At 48.5% G+C, this 24,415-nt stretch overlaps 1 protein-coding gene across 1 annotated transcript; it reads left to right on the forward strand.

Moving 5' to 3' along the window:
- Positions 1–1,997: 1,997 nt before the first annotated feature.
- Positions 1,998–17,990, forward strand: LOC119463805 (uncharacterized). The gene is made up of 5 exons (XM_037724629.2): positions 1,998–2,658; positions 5,184–5,724; positions 6,934–7,351; positions 9,853–10,209; positions 15,973–17,990. The coding sequence occupies exons 1-5, from the start codon at positions 2,349–2,351 to the stop codon at positions 16,411–16,413; spliced, it is 2,067 nt and encodes a 688-aa protein (XP_037580557.2). The 5' UTR covers positions 1,998–2,348; the 3' UTR covers positions 16,414–17,990.
- The last annotated feature ends 6,425 nt before the right edge of the window (positions 17,991–24,415 follow it).

Raw genomic sequence — 24,415 nt, forward strand, 5'->3', positions numbered from 1 at the left:
AATTTTATCCGCTTTAAATTTACCATTTCACGCAGCTTACAGAATAACGATATGAGTTTCACTGCTGCGTTACTGAGCTGTAAACATGATAGTTTCGTTTTCAGAACAGTTTAGATTGTCAACAATTTTGTTTTAAAAAATCAACGGCCTAAATCAAAAAAAAATTCGCTTTCAACAGTCAAGATTTTAACTTTTTATTTTACATGCAACAAACCTCATCAAACATGGTGGAGTGGTTGCCGAGAAAAACTATTTCTCCGTTCCAATGTATTAATAGGAGCCCCTTATGTAAAGCTTCCTCTTAAAAGGCAAACTAAGGAGAAACACCAAATCAGTTTAGGTGGACAAATTATTCTTAATGAACTCTATTCTTGTTGATTTCGCGGTAATAGATTATTTTTTACAAGAAAATGACGGTAAAGGTGGATTTTCGAATTTCGCGCCGGAGACCCAGGGTTATTACGTCAGTGTAACGTGGCGGACGTCACACTGTGACGTTATTTACACTGTAACGTTACTTTTTTCATATTTCGGCTGTCGTGGTTCAGTTTAAAAGTTCCTGAAACTTCATTTGGGATTTTTTTAGAATACAATGTAGCCCATTGTTTGCCCATAAAAGTTAACTGGGCGCGAACAGACGGGTCAGAATTCATGACCTCAGTGCGTACTGGTGCGGGAATTTCAAGGCGGCGTCAGCGTCGTCGCCTTGAGCGTCGTCGCACTTTTTTTGCTCACCAAGCGCCCTCCCGCGGTAAGAATGGCTGTTTCGGTGTTGTGTAATTTACCGGAACAGCCCGAATAATTCTTAAAGGGACAGACAACCACTCAGAACATGAACTGAGATAACCCTGCTGATGGAAAGATCGTCTATCGTATTGGCTAGAACGGGTGCTGTTTTTCTCATTAAACGTGAATTTATATTTTTCATTCTTCACTAAAAGTTGCGAAAAACGACCTTTGGCGCCCCACGCGGCAAAAACATGAACATACTTATGAGGTCCACCACGTGACCTTCTACTTGAGTACGCGGTTCCTGGTCTTTTATTAATATTGAAATGCAGTAACATTCTTTCTATTGCAAGTTTTTTCTAACTTACAAAGTGCAGATAAGCCTTCGTTTGTAGTGAGCAGGAAAGTGGCGCTGACTTCGCCTTCGTTTGCGATGAGTTGGCTTGCTCGTCTATCGACAGAATAACGACGCCGGGGGCCCAGCCAGCCATGTCGTAGGCGTGTACTTGGGAAAAAACGCAGTGCAACTATAAAAGAAGGTCCGTAGAACAACGCAAACTAATTGTACCAGCCTATTTACCTTTAAAAGTGGTTGGAAAGGTGACAATATAGGTGGTTAATCACAGTTGCACTCGCTCCAGTGAAAGCAGGACGATGGGCGGCTTTCACAATTTGCGAGGTGAGCTATCGGCATCGCTATCACTTCTCAGCGTTGCTGCAGGATTGACTCTTATTTTTTTTTTATTTTTTAGAGGCTGCTCAGATCAAAATATTCTGTTTACAGAATATCCACGCTCTTTGGGAAGTAGCCGGTGTAGGTGTCAACACTATAGAGGGTGAGCTTTTCGTTGCGTCATAAAAAAACTGGGCTCATACACATCGGTTGTCAGTCCCTTTAAGTGTACGTTGCACATATCCAATAACAAACTGAAGAACGTGTTTGCAAAAACAAAGTCCCTATTACTTAGTGGAACTTAGAACGCGATCACGGGAGGTATTCTGTAAGAGTCCACCTAGTGGACAAGTGCATTTCGTCTGCCGCTGAAGTGCTGATTGGCTGTGGCGCCTGGCTCCCGCTGAAGCGCACCCCAGCCCAGCCAATCAGAACTTCAACAGCAGACGAAATGGACATGTCCACTACGTGGACTCCTACAGAATACCTCCCCAGGCGTGTATTAGTCAGAAATTGATGTGGCGTCCACACCGCTCTTTTCCTGTCTCTTAATCTTAGGCCTACCATTTTTCGTTCCATCGCTCTTTGTGCGGTCTTTAACTTGATCAAACGGGGATAGCTGATACTCTAATTACATTAAGAGAAAAAAGTGGAGCTGGGCAGGCCACGTAATGCGCAGGATGGATAACCAGCGGACCATTAGAGTTACAGAATGGGTGCCAAGAGAAGGGAGGTGCAGTCGAGGACTGCAGAAAACAAGGTGCAGGTTAGGAAATTTGCAGGCGCAAGTTGTAATCGGCTAGCGCAAGACAGGGATAATTGGAGATCGCAGGGAGAGGCCTCCGTCCTGCAGTGGATATGCAGTGGTTGATGATGATGTGGGGTGTGACTCGCAGCTCTCAACGTGACCTTCGTCACGGAGCTGGACTCCAAGCAGGAACGCTTGATGTACGGCGGCGTCATCTGCTCCATCGCCCTCGTCGGCTCCGTGCTGTTGGGCGCCGTGATCGCGCTGCTGTACGGCACACGAGTTCCGTCCCCGCTGGCCTGCGTGACGCCCCAGTGCGTCGCCGCGCGCGACTACCTGTCCGGCCTCCTCAACACCAGCAGGGACGCGTGCAGCGATTTCTACGGCTACGTGTGCAGCTCGTGGATCGTGCACGGTCAGGACGACGGCGGCAGCTTTCGCGCCGACAGCATCGCGACGACGCTCGTCAAGATCAACAATCACCTCTGGCGCAGGGAGGACGCAGATGGTAGGCACGTAATAACACCCTAGCATTATCAGAGTGTAAAACCGGCCAAAAAATGTATGTGTGTGAAGTGTGGGAAGCCTTCCCAAACTAATGTACATGTACATACATATACGTAGTTCAAAGAACAGAAGAACGGAGGAAAAAAAATAACTGCTACTTTACTGTCGTTTCGGCCGATCCCGCGGCCGAAACGTCAGTAAAGTAGCGTTATGTTCTTAGAGCGAAGCTGTTAAGGGAAAGGTTCCCCAGGATCGTGTCCGCGTGTAGAAAAAAACTATCACCATGAGCATTTGGTTTGGCTCCATGCGCGTGGCGGTTTCCCGCCAGTTGTGCATTAGCCAGTGGCGCACGGACGGGGAGGTGGTTCGAGTGTTGTAACCCCCCCCCCCCCCACCCTTCGAGGCCGAGTTAACTCGCCCCACCCACGCGTCCAGCCCCACCAGTCCAACGTGTACCTTCCGCGCTCTGTTCGCATTGTCATTACAATTTAGAAGGTGGCTTGAGGTCGAATTTTCCTGACTAACAAAAACACTCTATCACTGTCTTGTATTTTTCATTCACTCGACCTTAAATTACTGTGAGTAAAACGCTGAAGAAACATCATCATCCTTGGTGTCATTATTGCAATTATTAGGGATTTTATTTGCTGTTGGATACCTCTGGCTAAAGCAAGGAAATTGCATATTATGCAAAGTGCTTGCTCCTCCCCCCCCCCCCCCCCCCTGGCAGAGATCCTGGGTGCGCTACTGGCATTAGCGTAGGTGTGAAAACGGATGATGGATGGCCCATTGTTATACCCCTTGCCACCACCGATGCTTCTTTCACAAGTGTCGCGATAATCGGCGGCGGCACGTCCCACCAATCGTTGTGACCCTTTGACCCGTGACGTAGAGATCGCGCTAGGCTGTTATCAGCGGTTGCCCTTTAGACTCGCTATGGGACAGACGCTCGTTTAACCACATCTTCCAGGATCCTGACGTCAGGATCCTGATGATGCCGTGCAGTGTGTCGCGGCCATGAACGCTGTGGCTCATACGGTAGTCTATGACGATGGGGCGGACTTGGCGCTGCAAATGCACTACTTGGTCATCGCGCCGGGCGAAAACAAGACGTCAGTGTCCTTGGCTTTCGACGAACATGCCGAATATGCTCAGTATAGTCAATAATGATAATATATGAATTCACTATAGCAATATTCACTATAGCAGAACCACCATAGTCACAGCTTCGTTGGCTTCCATCTTCACTGTAGTGGAAGGGCTCTGAATTTTTTTCGTACGTGGTTCTGTTCCTTGAACTATTTCACGCCCGGATCCTGTGATTCAACACTTCACTGATATATGTATATATACAGGGTGTCCCAACTATCATGCACCAAGATTTAAAATATGCAAATGCCACGTAGCTGAACAGAACCAAGGTAATGTTGCTTGCCATCGCTTGGAGATACTCAGATTATTTATTGAATTGCGCCTAATTACATAATTAGTCCTAATTAATTCAATGAACTTCTCAAATGTTTATCAAATTATATGAAAAGCGTCAGTAAGAAAATTGTAGAGCAACATGAAAAACTCCCGATACAACTTTCTGTTGGTCAGCATGTGCTACATAAATATAGTTTTTCGAGCGTGAAAGAAGCCCGCGAATACACGCAAAAATGCCTCGAGCGGCCAGTCGCGCGGCAATATTGTGTATAATCGCGGGCTTCTTTCACACGACGTGTGACACATCAGTCTACCCCTCTCTCCCCCCCCCCCCACACACACACACACATTTTTCATGAGCCATTCACAAAAGAATGCTTCGCTTCACGTAGATGTCAACTGGCGTTGAGTCTGCCTGTTTCCACAGCGAAGCTGTTTATGGCTAGGATTCAGTGCATTTTTCGTGTGCACGATCAAAAACTCACACCGCCCTCTCTTTCTCGTCGTTCCAACCGCTTGCATGCCTTGTTTCCTGCCGCTATCCCGGGGCGACGGCAACGTCGAGACGTAACGCGTTTATCCTCTCCGCCGGCGGGCGGTCCTGTCGCGCGTGTATATAAATAAAAACATAAAGACAAGCTGCCGTTCTCCATTTTGAATTCCACTTCTCTCATCGTAATGGGGAGGCCGCGTGTAGTGCGCACTCCCGAGGGGCAACGCGCCTACGAAGAGCGACGACGCGAACAAAGACGAGAATGTGATTGGCGGCGGTGATCGAGAATAAATGTCTGTGTGTGTGTATTCGTCGATCAAGACTCACCGAGCAAGAATAAATGTGCGTGTGTACGTGCGCGCGCGCGTCTTTCGACGCGATGACCGCCGCTCAAGACAACAAAATGTGTTCGTACCTTTGATCAAAATTCTGTGTCAACTCTGTGTCCTGTGCTAAACAGCTTCACCGGTCATTCACCTTTACAGAGTGGAATGGCTCATTATTTGTTTTTTTTTTCTTTTTTGTCGACCATTTTTATAAATCCCTTCTTTACGCGGTTGCCATTTTCCTCTTTCTTTTTCGCTACCAAAACCGCTCCCTCGCAGACGATCCGACAGATCTGCGTTTGATGCGCCGCGTCTACCAGAAGTGTCACCGCTACACGGCCGACGCGCGCGACGAACGGTCGTTCAAAGGGACGCTCGAGTCCGCTCGTAAGCAGCTGAACTGGGCCCCGATCCGTGGATGTCGCGTCTACCGCGATCTCGTCGCGTTACTGGTGCGTACGTCGCTGCTGCTCGGCTTCCACACGGTCGTGGCCATCCAGCTGCTCAGCGAGGACACGCACGTCCTCCTGCGTCTCTCGTGCGGACAGTCGCTCCTCCGGAAGCTCACGACCACCGGCGAGCAATGGAACCTGGAGGCCACCCTGCGAATCGTGAACTACGATGCCGGCGAGCTGTCCAAGATACTGGCGATCGACGAAAGCGTGCACGGCCATCTCGAACGCCGCTGCGCTGGAAATGCCGGCCAACACGACGTCACCAAGACCCTGGACGAGATTCTGGACGACCTCGTTCCCGGCGTCAACGCGACCGAATGGGTCTCGGCGGTTGACGAAGTCCTCGCGGATTCGGGATATAACAGGTCCAGCGTGTTGTTGACCTGAGACAGAAAGGCGCTAAATTTAGCTCGTTCTCGGTCGCCTGAAACCCCCGTCGTAACCATGGACGAGCCGTGTGTGTGTGTGTGTGTGTGTGTGTGTGTGTGTGTGTGTGTGTGTGTGTGTGTGTGTGTGTGTGTGTGTGTGTGTGTGTGTGTGTGTGCGTGTGCGTGTGTCGGGACGTCATGTCGCAGAAGGCAGTCACGTGACATCAGCACTTCGCGACGTTTCGGCACTCGCTTTGGCGATCTATCGAGACCTTCCACGTGTCGAAATGTCGAAACCTCAGTGTGATGTCCCGCTTCTTCGTCTTCTTTCTGGGGTTGTACGTGCCAACACCAGTTGTGCTTATGAGGCACGCCGTAATGGAGGGCTCCGGATTAATTTTTACCACCTGGGGTTCTTTAACTTGCACTACAACGCAAGCACACGGGCGTTTTTGCATTTCGCCTCCATCGATATGCGGCCGCCCCGGCCGGGACTCGATCCCACGATCTCGCGCTCAGCATCTCACGTGCGCACTTCTGTGTCACGTCACGACACTTACGCCCCCTGAGAAATTAAACCAGAAGTTATTTGTGGAAATGCTAAAGCTATTTAAAGCGCTGTGCACTTGGGATTTTTTATTGCAGGTTATCGAGGTCCAAGACTCACTTAAGGCAAATAGAACAGTCTTATTCGTTACCAAACAGAATAAAATACATCAGAATTGTACAGTAGGGACCTCAGAACTCAAAATGAGTCGTGGCAAGGACCCCTATGTTACAGAATATAGCTGAACAGAGAGAACGAGGGATGCATAAGAAAATTGCATATATGTCAAAACATAAAAACGAACGATCAAACACTGGTAATGCATATACACCATATTGTTTCTTTAGAATGTGCATGTGCAAGACTGCGTTAATTGTCTCTGCTTTTTATATGAAATTAAAGTTCTAAAGGAAATACTGGACGCAATGAATTAGAAAAGTACTGAATGGGTGATGATCAAGTCATGTCACTAGGAAGTGTACTCCGGAGATTAGCTGTAGTATTTGCGACATAATTTATACCTGCACGAGAAACGGCTAACAGCGCAAATGATCTTGGGATCTTGTAGGCAAAAAAAAAAGTAAGAAAGAAATGCTCAGAAAAAGTGAGAAGTTGTAAACGGTCATCATCAGTGCTCGTTTACCGACGCTCCAAAACAGGTCCCACTTGTTTGACGTCGGCCTGGCTTCGGGAGCCGATGGCTTCCGGGTTGCCTTCCACGAAGTCACTGCGTCAGACGGCGGCGTCGAGACCGCCGCGATGTACTTGGCCTCGCATCTGGATGCCGAGATCCTGTCCATGGAACTGTCGAGGAACCGGCTGCCGATGAACCCCGTAGAGACTGCACAGTTCTGCCTCGCGTTGGCGCGAAAGCCCGTGTCATTCTCGTGGCCAAGGCTCCTGGCCAGGATCCTGGAGCTACGCGGAAGCAAGGAAGTGCTCGTGACCATGTTCGAGTACCTGAGGGAGGCCGCCTCAAAGACCACCGTTTTCACGTGGCTGGCCAAAGTTATGCCCCGAGTCGCCGAGAAGAGAATTCAGAAGGTGGACCTCGCTGTCGTCTCTGAGGACATGGCTGTGAGTGAACAATGTTTTAACCATATAGCAAATCAATTAGATTAAATTTCGTTTACAGCCTCGCTTTTAATGCGAGTAGAAGTGCTCGAAAGCTTTACAGGCCAGTTCTCATGGTATTCAGGAAGAAAAAAAAACTAGGTCACTCGCGAAGTTTGTGCCTTGAGAAACTGTGGAGATTGTTAGGGGCAATATATGCAGGTAAATTTTGTATATGTGTTAATTAGGGGTTAAATGAAAATGGCTAAAACCTTGTTTTCGGTCCGTTTAAAGACGTTATATGAAACTCATCAAACATTTCTTGGTATCCGTGGGAGGACCAAACTTGGCAGATGATTTATATTTAAACGAAATGGGTAATATTTCTGGGGCGAAGTGTCCCGAAATGTTCAAGTGTGTACGTTATTTATGTGCTTTGAAAATATTTGTTGTATACTCGCCTTTTCGCAATTTTTATGCGATGTATAAAGCACCATTAAAGGGTCCCTGAAACGCTTCGGACAAATTTTGTAGACGTGTAGGCTACGGCTACACTAAAACATTAGCGCCACAATTGAAGTAAAGCATCTTATATTAAGACAGCATATTAACCAACATTGAAACTATTACGAAAATTTGCCGCCATAAAGTTGGCCGCCGTGGTCTGGATTCGACGAGGTCACGGGATCGAATCCCGGCCGTGGCGGCCGCATTTCAATAAGTGCGAAATGCAGAAAACACCCGTGTATTTAGATTTAGGTGCACGTTAAAGAACCCCAGGTGCACCAAAATTGATCCGTAGTCCCTCACTACGGCGTGCCTCATAATCAGATAGTGGTTTTGGCACGTAAAACCCCATAATTTAATTAATTTTAAAATTATCGATGACGCAACCTGGGTGGCCAATCGGATCGCTCGCCCAACTGATGTCAATTGGGCTATCTCAATGGGAAGGGCGGTTTAAAACACCCAGGAGCGGCGCCGCTGCAATCACTAGCGATGCACATTTTAAAACCTTATAATAAATTACACGCTTTACGCGTAGGGCTAAAAGGCGTCACTTAATGATCAGAAGGACCTACCTTAACGACTCAGTACGTTTGTACAAAATCGTCAAAATCGTTTCAGGGGCCCTTTAAATTTAGCGAGAACGAGTGGAACGCTATGGAAGATTAGGTGGAAACACTATGGACTGCGTGGCAGAGTGTCCACCTCGGATGCGGGAGGTTGTGGATTCGATTCCCAATGCCGCCGGGCACCCACTGGTTCAAATGGGCACAAGCGCGCTCCGGCCTGGCATTCGGCTTCCCTCAGGGGTGATACGCTAGGGAAAGGAGCCTGCGCCCTGAATTCGCGTCGGAACCCTCTTGAGCACAAAAAGTACCTTTGTACCAAAACGTACTTCGTGATCGCCTTTGCACTTTCATTCTATTAGTCTAATAAAGTATTAATTGGTTGCCCCCTCGCATTACGTGGCCGGCCCAACTCCTCATAACTTCAACTAGAATATTGTTGCGTAGCGGGCTTTTCATAAGTTTCTGTTTCGGTGTTTCAGTCGTGTAGCGCTTCTCACGGCCAGCTTCTGTAACACCATGTGACGTCCTCTTACGTCAGTGTGCCTTATCTCTAGCTAAGACGGGGCGAGGCAGGGATGAGACCCGATTGATTGATTGGATTAACGGGTTTCAATGTAATCAGACAACACTGCAGGAGCTATGAGAGACCTGCCGTAGTAGGGCGCCGGGTTAAATCTTGACCGCCTAGGGGTTCTTTAACGTACACTTCCTAAATGAAAGTGTATACGAGCGTTTTTTTTTTTTTTTTTTTGCATTTTGACTCGATCGAAATGCGGCTAGGAATCGAGCCCGCGACCTTGCGGTTAGCAGCAGAACACCATGTATGCACTGCGGCACAGCGGTGGGTGTGACAAGAACCGAGAATTTGCGTTGAACGTTTCTGCTGGAACCTTCATGATGAGTTTGCTTTTTTTTTGCGTATGCTCTGCGTCACGTCACTTCTTCCTTGTCATCTTCACTATATCGGTGGCTACTATACATGAATCACCCCCCCCCCCCCCCTTTCCCTTCTATACTTGAAGCGGCACTTCTAGGGGTCGAATTCTGGACAGTATCAAACTCTGCCGTTGTGCCGATTTCCTTCATGTTGGCGTTTTTGAGACCCAATCGGGGAGGCCGTTGCAACCCCGTGGGCCAATCGGAGCTTGCAAGATGGCGAACTTTTGAAGATGTGGCTGAATGTCACAGTTTTCCAGAATCCCACCCCATGTTTGATTAAACGTCCATTCCCCCACTCCTCTGCTTGCCTCCGCAACTCCCCCTTGTGGCGTTCCTTGTCGGGCCGTTCGGACTTCCCCGCCGGCTGTGTCGGTGACTGTACGAATATCATCTAGCTATCCGGCTTTGTTCTCTAATGCATACCTTAAGTGATCGTTAAACGTTGGAAAACAAGAAGGCACTCATTTCAATAGCCTCTAGAGGACTTTGAATATGTCCATAACGTTGCAGCCGAAGTCAGCGCGGACAGCCAGAGCGACCGACGCCGCGCCGCTCACCGCCGATTTCGAGCAGCGCAACGCCACTTTTGTCGAGCTCTTCGTCCAGGCCATGGCGTTTGTGCACGGCAGGCTCGTGCGAAACCCGCCGACGCAGCAGGAGTTCATCGTCTCCAAGCTGGAACAACTCGACGAGCTGGCCTACTCTGAGGAGACGTCGTCCGTCGTGGTGCCGACGTTGTACCAGCGTGTCCCGCACTTCTACGCGGTTGACGTGCCGCCGTACTTCAACTACGCCACCGTCGGGGCACTTATGGCTACGCGCATCTCGGAGGCTGTCGGACCGGCTTTGACGGCGGCCAAGGAAACGGTGCGAGTCCCAGTCGCTTCCCGTAGACTTTTTTTGTTAATTACCGGAGGGAATTCTGGTGGTGGATCGAATCTTTCAGCTGGCCACCAGAATCATGGAGGAAGGAAACAGACTAGTAACAAAAGGTGTCAGGTCGCAATATTGAAGCCTAGTTACAAAAATATATATACAAATGAAAAGCTCATGGGAAATAGGCCCTTACCACGCGATAGGCGAGCGGTAATTTCTAGTCTCCGAGCGCGCTTATAGAGCACGGTGGATGGAGAGAGTAGAGCGGGTGGCGAGGGCTAGTCGTGACGTGGGCATCACTTTGAGCTACCACACCACAAGCTAAACAATGCTTCGGAAAGTCCGGCAACCTTGGTGAGCCCGCTCCCCAAGATCCGACGCGCAGATGGGCTCGGAATTGAGGGTGGGGCGGTGTCAGAGGAGGTCGGCTTGCCGAGGCTAGCTGTCTGACGTCACGCTCCCTCCTCCGTGATGAGAATGCTGGTGAATACATAGATTAGTCTAATCTTCGGGCATGCGCCACGTTCTTATGGCGTTACTTATTGCGCTTTATTTGTCTAAATTTAGAGGAACTCGTAGTTTTCTAAACACATACGGGTTAAAATTACCAATTGTTTGATTTAAACGCAATTTTTTGTTGAAAATGATCAATCATAGGTGCCTTCGAAATCGCGCTACCAGCAGACGGCTTCCTAGCTGATCTCGGAGGACATGCTTTTGTTCAAGTTTATTAGTGTTACGTGGCACAACCAGGATGTGATTATGAGGGACTGCGGATTATTTTCGACCACCTGGGGTTCTTTACGTGCACCCAATGCACGGTACACCGGCAGTTCTTTTTGCATTTCGCCCTGTCGAAATGCGGGCGCAGCAGCTGGTGATTTGAACCCGCGCCCCTTAGGCTTAGCAGAGCAACGCCTATGCCACTACGCCACCACGGCGGGGACGCTTGTGTGTACTAGTGCAAGCGCCGGAAGGAATTCTAGAATCCGGAATTACGGCGTGGCCGCCTTGTTTCGGGAGTAACCTATTGCACAGTCGCAAAGACGTTTGAACGCACCAAAACAAAGTTCAAGTATATTCATGTGCTGACCATCATTACCATGCTGACTGAACGACCATGCTTGCCGGTCCTTTAGAAACCAGCGCCGGAATTTCCTCTAGCATTTTTTTTTTTTTGTTGTAGGAAACTCTACGCTTCAGTTCCTGCTCAGTTCACACGACGGCAGCAGGTACACAGGACCGAATTCGCAGAATATTAAGGCGAAAGTCTTATATGTCTCATGGTGAGGTCTCCGCTTCGAGGCCGTTTCGAAACAGCGTCGTCGACACGAAATTGGCCCTCTTAGGATAAGAGTCACGGTACGAGCTTGGTTAATCGGGAAGGGTGACTTGCAAGAAAACATGATGGCTTGCAAAAATAACTGTCAATTGTGGTTTCAGAGTGATGATGACTCAGCAAGAAAAAGTGGTCATCGTGTCATTGAGTTAGCGGGGCGCGGGCTTTCGCCTTCAAGTCGCCTTAGTTGTAGCATAAGGGACCCCTAGTAATTTTTTTCTTGCTTCCAGCGAATGAGCTTTGAGACGAGCGGCATCCGCGATGTAACCACAGTGAACGACAGTGAATGTTTGCGCAGTTATCAGAGTTTAAGTCCTTATTCTTGCTATGACTCCTGCTGCCTTGTGGTAGCATAGCTGCGTTGTGGCAGCAAAGCTTGTGAACGTGGTAGTGCGTAAACGAATGAACGTTGCGTGACAATAAAAGTTGTGACATGTGCGGTGCGTAAACCTTGCATGAGATTACACGTTGCACAGTATGACAATAAAGACTATTAATAGAGTGCATCTTACTTAGCTTTACAGCTTTGAACTAACGCTTCACGAAAGCTTCGCGTAAAATGGATTCCAATATGTCAGTTGGACTTGCATAATTTTTTTGCTATAGCAGGACTTTTAATCACCTGTGGCATGTGTCACAATTCTAGTAGTCCTATAGCTGGAATACTTGCACGTTAAGTATTGTTGCGTAATTGAATAATGAACAATTTTACTGATTAAGTTTCTCACTTATCAGTTTATGGAACATATTTGCAATTTGCGAATTAGAACCATTGAGCTTGCAAAGCATGTCCACTTAAAATTAATTCTGAGATTAGCACAAGATCAATAGATTCCTTTAGAAAATGTGCGACGAAATGAAATTTATTTTTCGCTATAGCATAGACCGTATACCCGTTGTTTGCTCTAAGTGTTAAATGACCTGTCTAGCTGCATTTGGTACATATAGACGTTTTCACGAGGGCGTGCTTCCGACGGTCTGGCGTGGAGAGTATGTGTCAGTGTTGCCTGTTTGGTCTGGACTGTGAGCTTGCCTTGCGCTTGCATTGCGGAGTGGTAGCTTTCCTTCGATGTTTCCGTTTATTTTTGTCACGAATTACTTACGCTCGTAAATAATGGCATATATACTCATCAAAAGGCTACAGACCAGCACTGTGCAGTTTATGGGTGCACAAACAACCAGCGGAAAATAACGATTTGGGGGACTAAGTGTGTCCACAACACAGCACTCCGCGAGACCACTGCCGATGTGATATGTTCACGTTTCGCCGGTTTCCTGCATCACCTGAGGACTTGGCATTTCAGTCTAATGTGAACAAATGCACACATCAGTAAAATAACGCATTTTGGTAAAACTTTTTCGGCACATTTCCCAATCGGTTGCGAGAATTGTCAGCTCTTCGATGCAATATTTTCTCGTATGTAGTGGCAGAGGCTACATTTGTTATTCTTTCAAACACGACTTCGTTCCACTGCCTAATACGGGGGCCACACGGCGCACGTTTGATCGTGATCGAGGCCGATATGGGTCGATTTTCTTGGTCACGATTGGCTTCTTGGCTCAATCTGCGGAAGGGAGCCAATCGCGGTCGAACATTCTGATCCAGATCGGTCTCGATCGCTATCAAAATGGCCGTGTGACACCGGTATAACACAAATTGAAGCACTCTGCGAGAGAACTAGTCGGTAAATACACTTCGCAACGATCTGGAAAAATCGTGTCCTATGGAAGATGTATGCAGACCCTGTGTCCACCAAAACATTGTCTCTGCGTTCACACGCACCCTGCGCGGCCCTGCCCATAAAATTAATAACTTCAACAGTGTGGTGCTGCATCGAGCTCACCCATCTTTGAGCGTTGTCTATGTGCTTGGGCAGCAAGAGAATGCAAAAACGAACGTGTCAACCTCATCAGCGCGGCCTAGCGCCAGTGCTAGAGTTCGGGAACCGTAATGCGCTAACTGTGCATGGCGTAGAAACACGCTAAATGAGCCCGCGCAAGTTAGAACGTAAAAAATGGTATTCGCATGGGTACGCGCGGACAATAGCATCATACTTTCAAGAATAACAGCAACGAAAAAAAAATTATTCGCACAGTCGATCAAGTGAAATACTTACGTGCGTGCAGTGACCGCTTCGCTGACGACTAAGCACTTTTCACTCACGGTCAGTAGTAGTTTGCAGTCATACGCATATGTATTTATTCGACAATTGTCAAGACTCTACATTACTTTATTATGAACATTGCACAGAAACTAGAGAAAGAGCAGAGATGGCCCTAACGCTGCAATATTATTGGCTTATTTCGCTTCAGAGATAGCGCACATGAACAATTCTTTCCGTACGCGATATCTTCAATACAAACTTCGCGCACGATCTACGTTAAGGTTCACCGTGAGCGAAGCTTGTTCCAAATTCAGACATTCGAAAGAAAAGCCATTCCAGGTAAACAAACGTAAAAAATAGGTAAACAAATATATCTTTATAACAAGTCATGTTATAATCCCTATTGGGATTGACAGTATGTATAAATAAATAACTACTAAATACTAAAAATAAAAATCTAGCACCTGGGCTGTATCAGTTGCGCTGGCATCTGTGATCACTGTCGCGCGTCGGTTCGCTGCAGGTACCGCGCTGCTCGATCGCCACGTTTATGCTTAGACATTTGGTTATAAGCACACTGCACCACACCAGATCCAATAAATTTTGCATGATTGAGCTGTTCAGTTGCGTCGGAAGCGTATGGAGTAACCACCGCATATCTACCAACCACTGACACGCGTCGTCAGGCCGCCGGCGCCTGGTTCTAAGCATTGCCCGACAGCTACGTACGCGCCTGCTTTCGCTAAATGAGGCAACCCTCAACCGCGAAACCTAATGGTGATCAGATTCAATCGACGATACGGTCACATGTGTCCAGAAATAACAATGAAATATACCGCTGATTAGCACGCCAGGTCTCGACGAAGCAGACGCGGCTGCCGCCGCTACCGACGACGAAACACCACATCCAATGGCTGGGCTTGCTGTTGCCATGGCACACCACACTGAGCGCTCACGCGAGCACGTGAAACATGTAACAAGTCAAGCCGCACAAGACAAGCGAAACGGAAGAAAACAATCGAAATAATGCGCGGCGAAGATCACACAACCGAAGTGCGGCCGGCCTGCTCTCGCAAGGCGCACAGTCCAAAATGGTGGCATAACATGTTCTGACGCTAGACGTCGCCCGCGTCGGCAAATGGCGCTGCTAAAACGTCGGTTTGTGAAAAGGTCTATACAGATGGTCTATTTAGGAGCACAGCGCGTCAACGGTATAGCGGGACAAATTCTGTTGTTTGAACAGATAACCATGATGTGCCTATGTGACAGGTTTCAGCTGTGTTTCGTTTATACAGATGTGAGTGCAAGAGCATCAAGACTAAACTTACTATAGCACACTATATCAATCGTTCGGCTATTCGTGTACACAAGCTGCCCAAAAACTGTGCTTTTTAACAAAACTTTCATTTTTCACTCCGTGTTTTATTTAAAAAAAAGGTCAACTGTGTAAAATTTATTCGCGTAAATCTTCGTTACAGTCGTATAGAGAAAATAAAATGAAACTAGACCAATGATAGGGTAAATTATTGAGTTTAAATTGAGATGAAGAAATTGTAAGAAAAATGGAAACGAAAGTGGAAAGAAAGATAGCCGATGCAATTCCTCCTATATATGCTTTGTTTCTCTGGCTTCATGGCCCGGTTTCCGCGTATTGACACGTGTGCTTGTTTATCCATTTTCCGGGAAGTGCATTTCACCCGCTAACAGCTTAAGCTTATCGCTCAGCGCAAGACGCGCCTGCGTGATTTGGAAGTTACTCGAAAGTTATAACGCTGATTCTATCTGTTGTTAATGCTCTCACCGGACCTTGTGTAAACAGATTGTATGCGCGACGTGAGTAGTGTTGTACTTTCTGATGCAAGCGCCAGCAATTACGCTGAAACCATCTGAAACCTTCGACGAGACATGTATAAAAGCCGACGCGCTTGATTCGCAGATTAGATTTCGACGATCGGCGAGTGTGCTCGCCACTGTATCATTGTACTGAGCGCTACCTGTTTTGCTTGGCACAGGTTCGCCCAACAAACGTTTAGCTTCGTGACTTGCGTTGTGCCACTGTGGCTCTTCACCGTCACAACAACGTGACAATATGGTTGTAATTGAAGTCGAGCCCCTCGGATCCCCCTGTTCTTCTTGCTTTTGGCGTATACACTTTCGTTTGACACACCGGCGGTATACGTGTCTCTTCTTATACATTACACGATGCTACCCATGCTGCCCACAGCCGTGCCAGATGCAACTATACAGAAAGCCCGAACAGATCACCAACGAGGCATCTTTCCAAGTTGAAGTGTAACAATGTCTTCGCAGAAAGGTCCCGGCCGCCCGGTCCAGGACGTCTGGTGGACACGAGCGGCCATGCGACAGTACAACGTCACAGCCCAGTGCCTGGAGCGGCTGCACGGCCGTCTCGGTCTGCGGCACAAAGCGAATGGCGGGAGCACAGCGGCGGTCAAACGCCGCGACATGGTGCTCCGAGCCCAGGGCCTGCGGCTCGCCTACGACGCCCTGGTGGAGAGCTTCGGCATCGCCTCCGCCAGCAAGGAGTTCCGGAACCTGTGGCCCGAGGCGCAGGCCATATTCTTCGCTCGATTCTGCCTGCTCTCGTGCGACGCCGACCATCAGAGTCCCAAACCCGTGCTGTCTTCGCGTGCCAATTGTCTCCTGCCGCTGCATAACATGCCGGAGTTCGGGACCGTCTTTGATTGCGGGTCCAGGGAGGACTTCGTCGCCGAGCAATGTCTGGCCTGACGGTGTAGCCTGACGGTGTAGCCGTCAGGATACACCGTCAGGCCTGACGAGGATACACCGTGTGACGGCCTGACGGTGTAGCCTGACGGTGTAAAGGCAACACCTTGACAAAGGTATACTCTGTGTACGAATCAAAAGAAGCGTGCCTCTTCGCAAGGTTATGTCAAAGCCACGAAGGTCGCTTTACTGTGCTCGTAGCTAACCAAACTGCGAGGATGAACTTGGACGAGATTCCTTGTCCGCGACGAGTGTATTTATCCCGAACATTAGCGTCGCACATGTTTTTTGAAACGGCTATGTGACTTCTCCTGCAGAAGAATGGTCGTGCGGGTTGTGTTTTGTACCTGCCCTGTTTTGCTTTTTTGTGTGTGTGATTGCGAATTGTAATATTGGTTTTTGTTATTATTATTGTAATTTGTAAAGTTACTACGGTGACTGATGATGCTGGAAGACATAGGCGCAGTAACAGAGTCTCAGGCGCCCAAGTTGACGTATCTGGTTCAAAGAACAATTTCTATCTGTCTATAATGGCGTGAATTATGCCATAGCCGGGTGCAATACATGTGAATCGTCTGTGTTGCCTAGACTGCTATACAGACTGAACCACAAAAGCGTTTAGTGAGATCGCAATGTATACTTTATGCTGCCGCTTGGTACATGGACATGTGTTCACTACATTCGTTTCGTTCTGTATATGCTTGTCTTGGCAAATGCATGTTTCATGTGGCTTAGAAAGACAAGTGCTAGTACGAAAGCAGTGAAATTATAGGATTTTTGTGGGTTATATTGATATATGTGAAGACGAAGCTTGTGCGAATCTCTGTTGCGGACACGTTTACTTTCCCCCTGCTGTCCCGGAACTCAAGGGCTTCAAGGAGGCCAGTGGAGCCTTAACTGACAGCCGGGTAGATATCGTGTTTAACGCGAGTAGCGCCACCTGGTCTTTCTCGGGAAATTTCGACAGGGAATCGCGCGCGGTGGCAGAGCCGTATGTAACTCGGACGTCTTTCTAAAATGAATTGTAAGCGTGAGTGTCGCCTCGTTCAACTGTTTCTGGGGGGTCTTTGAATAGTGAAACTTTCGAATCGAATACTTTCATGAAATATTTCATTAAATTCGGCAAAGTAAGGAAGAGCTTGGTGACTCCAGGGATGAAGCTGTTTCCTGTTTGGCAAGTAATGCTCGAAAAAGTTGCGCTTTTTATGGAAAGCATAAACCTCGGCTATACTGTCCCGCATTTCGACTTGTCTTGGCAAATTCATGTTTCTGTGGCTTAGAAAGACGAGTGCTAGTACGAAAGCAGTGAAATTGTAGGATTTCTGTGGGTAATATTGATATATGTGAAGACGAAGCTTGTGCGAATCTCTGTTGCGGACACGTTTACTTTCCCCCTGCTGTCCCGGAACTCAAGGGCTTCAAGGAGGCCAGTGGAGCCTTAACTGACAGCCGGGTAGATATCGTGTTTAACGCGAGTAGCGCCACCTGGTCTTTCTCGGGAAATTTCGACAGGGAATCGCGCGCGGTGGCAGAGCCGTATGTAACTCGGACGTCTTTCTAAAATGAATTGTAAGCGTGAGTGTCGCCTCGTTCAACTGTTTCTGGGGGGGGGTCTTTGAATAGTGAAACTTTCGAATCGAATACTTTCATGGGATTTTTCATTAAATTCGGCAAAGTAAGGAAGAGCTTGGTGACTCCAGGGATGAAGCTGTTTCCTGTTTGGCAAGTAATGCTCGAAAAAGTTGCGCTTTTTATGGAAAGCATAAACCTCGGCTATACTGTCCCGCATTTCGACTTGTCTTGGCAAATTCATGTTTCTGTGGCTTAGAAAGACGAGTGCTAGTACGAAAGCAGTGAAATTGTAGGATTTTTGTGGGTAATACTGATATATGTGAAGACCAATTCTTGTGCGAATATCAGTTTCTTGGTTCGAAGCGAAGTCTGAGCGAATATTCGGAACAGTGGCGTGATTTGTATAAAACCTTGACTTAAGAGCCAGATAGACAGACAGACAAAGAACTTTAATGGAGGTCCTGAGAAGCTCTGTTGCCCCCTCTCAGGGAGGCGACGAAGCCGCGGGCCGCACCCACGTCGGGACGGGGAGACCAAGCTCCAGCGCCGCATGTTCACAATTCTAAAAAAAAAAAAACTTCGCTAATTACTTGCCAAACAGGAAACAGGTTCATCCCTGGAGTCGCCAAGCTCTTTTTTTTTTTTGCCGAATTTAATTGTAAATCCCATGAAATGGTTTCACGGCAGCGCGGCACGCGTTTCCTTGGTACCATTTAATGAAATTAACCATTAAACCATTTAATGTAAATAAAACTGATGCCTTCGTTTTTTTTTTTTTTTTACTTTTAGCAAATGGACTCTATTTAAACTATTTGACTTTGTTTAGAAATGAGAACACATCCGATTCAAAGGTAATGTTTCCCAAATATTCGTATTCGATTCTAAAGTTACTCGCTTACTATTCATTTTAAAAGACGTCCGAGATACATACGGCCCTGCCACCGCGCACGAGTCCCTGTCGAAATGTCCTAAGCAAGACCAGGTGGCGCTACTCGCGTTAAACACGATATCTACCCGGCTGTCAGTTCAGGCTCCGCTGGCCTCCTTAAAGCCCTTGGGTTCAGGGACAGCAGGGGGAAAGTAAACGTGTCCGCAACGGAGATTCGTAAAAGGCGGGTGGGGGTTTGGTTGGAGAAAAGCAGACCACAAATAACGGAGGCGTACAAGAACAAAGTTTCCAGTACTGGTTCTGAAAGTTTGATGTTGACAATTTTAGGCTGTAAAAAATGTAAAAAAAGGAAGAAAAGCTAGGACATTCGGCAAAATAAGAAAAATAGCTTGGTGGCGCTACTGAACACCCCGTTTCGAAGGGGACGCTCGTAGCATCCATCCATCCCACGAACACACACTTAGCACGTCAAGCAGAAGACTCAAGATTATGCTTAATAAAAAATAACAAAGATAAACATCTCTATGTTTATGGATGCCGTCACTGTATGACGCACGTAAGACGACAAAGTTCATTCAAGCCTAACGTATTTAGAAAGCATCGATCTATGAGGCAGTGGCAGGTGCGACACAGATATCACTGCAGCTTTACAGACACGAGCTGCGTAACAGCGGGAGGGTTGAGGAAATACGTGGTCGGCATTTCCATCGAAAATTTTTAATCGAGGCGCAACGTGGATGCTCGAAACAGTTACGGTCTTTATAGAACGCATAAACCTCGGCGGTACTGTCCCACATTTCGACTTCCAAAAAAAAAAAAAACTACACACACCACCTTACCAACCTTCGAAGCTGGCATACCTTCAAATACCTCATACAAGCCCTCGTCGAGGTGCCCTAAGCAGTCAAGGTGTGCAGCAAAGACCCTATCCGCTTATCCGCAGTATTGGCGCCATTGTACGTAGTAGCTAGTAGAGGCGCGACGATAACTCTTAATGTCCTCGCAGTTCCGTTTACCCTCCCAAGAGAGAAAAGAACACCCCTTACATTATTGTTATTGAAGCAGATACGTGTAACATTCGACTCTGCCGCACGCGAATCCTCGTCGAGACGTCCCGAGCAAGTCCAGCAGGTGGAGCCACCGGCGGCGTACTCTCGCGGAACACCGCATCACGCAACGCACTGCTCGGTCACGAACTCCTCCCGCGACACGCAGTCGAACACGGCTCCGAACTCGGGCATGTTGTGCAGTGGCATGAGACACTTGGCGCGCGATGACAACGCGGCCTGGAGCCGCTGGTCGGCGTCGCAGTAGAGCAGGCAGAACCTGGCGAAGAACACCACCTGCGCCTCGTGCCACAGCGCCCGGAGGTATCGGTTGGACACCACGGGGCCTAAACTGGCCACCAGGGCGTCGTAGGCGAGCCGGAGGCCCTGGGCGCGGAGGAACATGTCGCGACGTTGGATCTCGCCACCGCTACCGCCGCCGCTCGTGCGGTATCGCAGCCCGAGACGTCCGTGCAGCCGCTGCAAGCAGAGGGCGCTGGCGTTGTACTGGCGCCACGCCGCTCGCGTCCACCAGACTTCGGCGTGCGGGCTGTGCGGGCTTGTTCCTTGCCCCTGCGAGAGGGCGCCACCGAAACGACGGGGAGCATTAATTTATTTCAATTCAGGGGTTTTTAGTGCAGGGACATCGATACGATTATGAGGCACGCGTAGTAGTGAACCCAATGCGCGGTACACGGGCGTTTTTTTTTTTTTTCGCATTCCGCGTCCATCGTAATGTGGCCGTCGGGATCGAACCGGCAACCTCGAGCTCACCAGCGCACCGTCATAGCCATTTGGCTATAGACGGTTTTATATTCGATTCATGGGCGCCGCCATCTTGGGCTGTTACACAGACAGTTTCCAAGTTTTAGGAGAAGTGAAGTCACGTAACATGGTCATGAGATGCTGAACGCATTTATACAAATATTTTCATGCTTGCAAATCGACTGTAGTAACGTACATGTAGTTGTTAAAGACAGAAAACTACAGCGTTATTAGCCCAAGAGGGCGGCATCTAAAAGCTTCCGTTTCTAAGCACAGAGAACGTAGGTTTTAATGGGACACTAAAGAGCAGCATTGAATAAGTTTATGGCGAATTCCATTGGGAGAACAGGAGCACTCAAAAGCACGCTGAAAGTGCTCGTTCCAGAGGCGACGTGGTTCAGTGATCGAACAGGAGTGGGAGAGCCGTCATCCAGTGGTAGAACAAGAGCAGTTTCGCTGCGCCGAGAGCAGTCGGGAGCAGTCCGGACTGCTCTCGCCTGAAAAGCGGAGTATGGAGGAAGTCACGTGACTTTAACCGTCATATCCTCCTCATTTCTTTTTATTTTGCTTCAGCCGGCGCGCGCGGCGGCAATGGCGGCAGGCAAGCGTAGTTGGTGTTTTGGCACCGCTGTTTTTGACGTCGGTGATACGAGCGAGCTTCGCAGCGATTTAGCAACAGATCCTGGCATTTCTAGTCCACCTTGCTTCTCGTTGGATGCGCGGGGGACAGCGGACTTCGCCTTGCTGAAGTGCTTGACACGCTCGACGGTGACAGCAGCGAAAGCTGCTGGAGCGCTCAACTTCAGATTCAAGTTGCAGTTTCAGATGATCTTCGCAGGCCGAAACATTGTGGGATGCGTCGGCGCTGCACAAAAGTATGTACTACGTGGTCGCAAACGGTGGCAGCGTTACGCCCGACAAATTACAAGACGATCGCGTTTGTTTTGCCGCTCTCCTGCAGAGAATAGTGGGACGTCGATTGCTTTAGTCATATGGTACATTTCTCCTCACACGTCCCCAACCCACCTGCTCTCCGAATGCACGCCGTATTCCAGTGGCGGGTCGAGTGTCCCTGCTCTCACTGCGCTGTCACCCGACTCCGCACTGCGCGGCGCCCTGTTCCTGTTCTCCCAATGGAATTTGCCATTAGAATGACAAACTTTTCTTTTGAAGCTCTATTTTCGTTCCTTTCGCAGTAAAAGCTTGATTACTTGAAGGAAAAAGATTCAGGCCGGACTTGCATGTTTTTTTTTTTTAAACTTCGCGCTGAAACGGGAAAGTCATGACGTCAGTGAAACGTCATGGATTTCAATGTGCTTTCTCGTATTTGGACCGATGAGGTGCAGGTAAACGTTCTTGAAACGATTTAATCCATCTTTTACGATAAACAGTTAACGAGACCTGAGCAGAGTGTCAATATTTATGACGTCACGGGCGACCTGGTGCGCGAACTTCAAGACGGTGCCGCCACCCAATCTGTCGTCATTGCGTGTGTTCTAGCTCTCTATTATGAAGCCAGAAAAGACTGCAAAACTCACGGTAATAGTAGCATCTCTGGCACCGTAACGAAGTAATTATTTAGTCTTAAGTTATGTTTATCTTTATTGCGCCTTTATTGAAAATAAAGCAGAAGTAGACCGGAAGAATGGGTCCATAAGCCTGCTACCTCCTCGCCAGTATTAACAGAAAGGGGAGAGACGGTGAAAGGAAGAGGCAGATGGCAGGTGACGATGAGACAGTACAAAGAAGTATATACCGCAACGTCCAATACACTCTATACGTGCACTGCACACGCACAACACGAGGAACTAATGTGTCCACACAGAGCGCGCTCGAGAAATGAGTGTAACTGCAAATAAGTGCACTCGTTGACCCATGAAATAATGGAATACGAGAAAACCGAGTAGCCTACCGTTTCCATCGCAAGAGCCGGTCCAACGATGTCTACAATTCGCGTGGCCAGCACTGCTCCGACGGTGGCATAGTTGAAGTGGGACGGTACCCCCGTCACGTAGAGGTGCGGAGCGCGCCGATAAAGCGTCGGCACCACCATGGACGACGTCGCCGACGAGTACGCCACCTCGTGGCGTGCTTCCAGTTGAGAGATGACGGACTGCGCCCGCGTCGGTGGACTTCGAATGCGCAGACCGTGAGCGATCGTCATCGCCTTCACGAAGAGCTCGACGAAAGTTGCGTTTCGCTCGTCCGGATTAGTGATGAGCGACGCGTAGGGGTCTGTGGCGTTGGCCATCCGCGCAGACTGCAGTGTTGAAGACAGACACAATTAAGACACGATTCAAGCTGTTAAGGAGTTCGGCCGAAGAACACTGTGGTCGCTTGAAGCCAACAGATATCAGATGTTGGCTTCAAGCTGCTCTTCCGTACGATTACGGAAGAGGAGGTTCGCGTAAGAAAATGCAATTAAGACAAAGATCCGATCACCATTACCGTCAATCCACCATTCAGCGCACGGAAACATTAACAGATGAATATTCTTGCTTTGTCCCGTAGCGGTGTCTGTTATATTCGTGTTCTGCTTTTCGGTTTAGTGCACTTTAAGAAGTAACGTGAACGAACTACATGAACGGACTGTTCCCATGTATCACTCTGGTGACACTGATCTCGCTGCACCAGTGGTAAAATCAAAATGCAACACACTCACACACAAACCCCAGGAAAAATCAAAATGTTACGGCGAAATAACAGTGCACTAGGAGTTTCCCTCACCGGAGGAGTGCTTAAGTTTCCAGCGCATTGTGAAAGACGAAAATTTAAGGGCATGGCTTTGAAGGCAAGATAATGCCCTTTCAGAACTGCGCTAATAGAAAAAAAAAGGTATTCAAGAATTTTTGTCGCATGAGTTTGAAAGCTGTGGTCCTTCGCAACCAAATGCAACTGCATTAAACATGCAGTATTCCGCTTTTAATCGTTTTCTGCACGTCTTCCGTATTCTCGCTCACCGTCATTTCTGAGTGTCGTTGACTGGCAAAGTTTATGCGTATACCAAATCATGCATGCAATTCGCACTCTAAAGAAAGCACTCGACACGAATTCTTACTCAACGACGTCGCTAGAAAATTTCAAACACCTCTCCGCACCAAGTTTGAGATGCATGAAGCGCTGACCTGATACGGTTTTACACCGCTGCCATCACTGCCACTTTTCTTCATAAGGAACGGGATGTCTTTTCTAACAGGTCGCGCGCATGAATACTCTGGGAAAATGGTAAAAGTTTGCCTCTTGTGAAAACAGCCTATAGCTCGTTCCTCTGCATGCGAGTGATATTGCCAACGGCAAAGAAAGGTCTGCACTCACGGACATGTCTTCAGAAGTGACTGCGAGGTTCACTCCATCGATCTTGCCTCCGGCGACTCGACGCATAACTTCGGGCAGCCACGCGAACATGGTGGTCTCACGGGCCGTCGCCTTGATCTGGTCGAACATGGCCCGCAGGACCTCTTCACTTCCACTTACATTCAGAATTTTCGCCACGAGCGACGGCCAGGAGTGGGCCAAAGGCGTCTGTGACAGCACAACGCAGAACCGCGCGGCCCCTTTGGGGTCCGAATGCACCATCCTTCTCGATAGCTCCAGGGCGACGATCTCAACATCCAGGTGCGTGGCGAGGTACAACGCGCTGACTTCGACGCCGGCCGCAGAGGTCACATCTAGGAACGCTCGGCGAAAGCCGGCCGCTCCAGAAGCCACGGCGGACAACTGCGACGCGTTCTCG

This window comes from Dermacentor silvarum, chromosome 9, assembly GCF_013339745.2.
Source record: "Dermacentor silvarum isolate Dsil-2018 chromosome 9, BIME_Dsil_1.4, whole genome shotgun sequence".
Classification (NCBI taxonomy): domain Eukaryota; kingdom Metazoa; phylum Arthropoda; class Arachnida; order Ixodida; family Ixodidae; genus Dermacentor; species Dermacentor silvarum.